The sequence below is a fragment of the Trematomus bernacchii genome, unplaced genomic scaffold (genome assembly GCF_902827165.1).
Source record: "Trematomus bernacchii unplaced genomic scaffold, fTreBer1.1, whole genome shotgun sequence".
In the NCBI taxonomy this organism is placed as follows: domain Eukaryota; kingdom Metazoa; phylum Chordata; class Actinopteri; order Perciformes; family Nototheniidae; genus Trematomus; species Trematomus bernacchii.
Window position 1 is genome coordinate 5,321 of NW_022988065.1, and position 1,938 is coordinate 7,258.

General features: G+C 45.1%; 1 protein-coding gene across 1 annotated transcript; it reads right to left on the reverse strand.

The window, feature by feature from the left end:
- Positions 1–355: 355 nt before the first annotated feature.
- On the reverse strand, positions 356–1,704 carry LOC117474467. The gene is made up of 2 exons (XM_034120264.1): positions 1,120–1,704; positions 356–884 (listed from the first exon to the last, which is right to left on the reverse strand). Exons 1-2 carry the CDS (start codon positions 1,429–1,431, stop codon positions 363–365), a joined length of 834 nt encoding a protein of 277 aa, XP_033976155.1. The 5' UTR covers positions 1,432–1,704; the 3' UTR covers positions 356–362.
- Positions 1,705–1,938: the final 234 nt, after the last annotated feature.

A 1,938-nucleotide genomic window follows, 5' to 3' on the forward strand; every position in this document is an offset into this window, starting at 1 on the left:
CTGGAGAATCACAGAACGGACGATCGTCCTTATTATTATGCCGTTTAAACCAATTATTTAAATGTGTTTGTTAAATTCGGCATCATGTAAGTTGCGCTGACAGGTCCACACACTGCTTCCCCGCAGCGAGGCCCCCCCGCCCTCCTGTTGATAGATCACGAGCGTCAAGCTCCTCAACATCCTCAACACCCCCCCCCCCCCCCCCCCCCCCCCCCCCCCCCCCCCCCCCCCCCCCCCCCCCCCCCCCCCCCCCCCCCCCCCGTTGATAATTCTCGATCGTTGACACGCTGATAATTTTTTTTTTTTTTAAATGGCACTTCATATCAAAAAGGTTGCCGACCCCTGATCTAGTGTATGCTGCCTCATATTCCTTCCCTCTGTAGAGAGGACCTCTTTCCTACGCACTTGACTACATCTACCACACGTTCCAACACCTGCCGTTTCTTCTTCACTTGATCTCTGTGGGCCACTACTTGTGATCCATGTAGTAGGCTGGCTATGTCTGATTTGGATGCCCTCAAAAAGTAGGCCTCCGCACACATTCTATGCATGATGGTCCTTTCGTGTTCCTCTTCTCTCTGACTGATATGGTTCCAGTCCTGCATGCCACTTACAAAGGGATTGTTTTCAGATGGCTTGGCAAATGCTAAACATACTGCACAATACAATGTGTGGTTCTCTTCACAGTATGTGAGCCATTTTCTATCTGTGCCGTTCATGCGTTTAAACAGTCTTTGTACTGTCAAATATTTTGTTTTGGTCTGAGGGTGATAGGAAAAAAAACTATTGAGACTGTGATTGTCAGAATTTGGGCGTTGAAAATACCTCAGGCTTGAGCTGCCGTGTGAGTGGCTGTCATCCTCAGCCCTTGTTCCATCCTCAACCTAGACAATTATAAATTAATGTTAAAAATAATGTTAATTATTTTTATAATACTATACTACTTGAATTAATACTTAATAAATGTTGACAAGTAATACACTTTTGTTTAATCTATACTTTTTTTTAATATTAGTCTATTACACCTACTCTCAGTTTTATTTATTGAATTGCTTACATGAGCAACACACTAACTGGAAAAACTAGGTTGAATATACTTGTCTTCTCTATAGTACTTACCACCTCTTGCTCTTGCCCTGCACTTGCATGTGCCAGTTGAGCTGGTTCTTCCACCAGCTCAACTCTCTGTCCCTCATGAACGCAGGAGGCTGGCTGTATATATGACATCGCGCCCTCATCATTCTCGTCTTCATCATGCACTTGTTCTAAGCTGCTGGTGATGATAGTGCTTGTAGTTGTAGCACCACTGCTGCCAAAAAGGTCTGTCAATTTGCGACATTTATTAGCATTACCTGCGAGTAACTTCACCTTTTTTTCTCTTGCCTTCTCGGCGCCACCTTTTTCTTTCCTTTTTCTTAGATTTTTATCCATGTTTTGTCATTCTCCCTGTCTGCTGCGGCGTCTGTGTGGCCGGTCTTTTTTCTTCTTCGTGTGTGATTATTTGACAGATAAGAACCACACAACTGCATTAGCGGCCGCTGTCGCCCTCTGTCGGCCGGAAGCGCAACTTAAATGATGAAGTTAAACCAAAAACAATTAAAGGGCCGGCCGGCCGTCAACTGCCCTTGACCACCGGCCGTTCTGTGGTTCTCCAGATTCTACAGATGGCCAGTCCGCCCCTGTTCGTCACTACAAAAAAACCCACAGAGAAAGGTGCGTGAATGTGTTGTGTTAGCTAGAAAGCTAACGTTAAGTTTAAGCTACGTTAGACTTGGTTTCAAATCGATTAAGCATTACAAAGAGAAGACAAAACGGTAAATGAACACAAGAACCGCCAAGGGATTCATTTTGTACTAACCCTGATACTGACGGGCTGTCAGGAGAGGGAGAGAGAGAGAGGGAGAGAGAGAGAGGAAAAGAGATGCCTCGTTTATTTCC

Coding starts and splice junctions, on each gene's coding strand:
- LOC117474467 (XM_034120264.1), bottom strand. CDS start 1,431: ATGGATAAAAATCTAAGAAAAAGGAAAGAAAAAGGTGGCGCCGAGAAG. Junction 885..1,119: donor CAGGGCAAGAGCAAGAGGTG/GTAAGTACTATA, acceptor ATAATTGTCTAG/GTTGAGGATGGAACAAGGGC.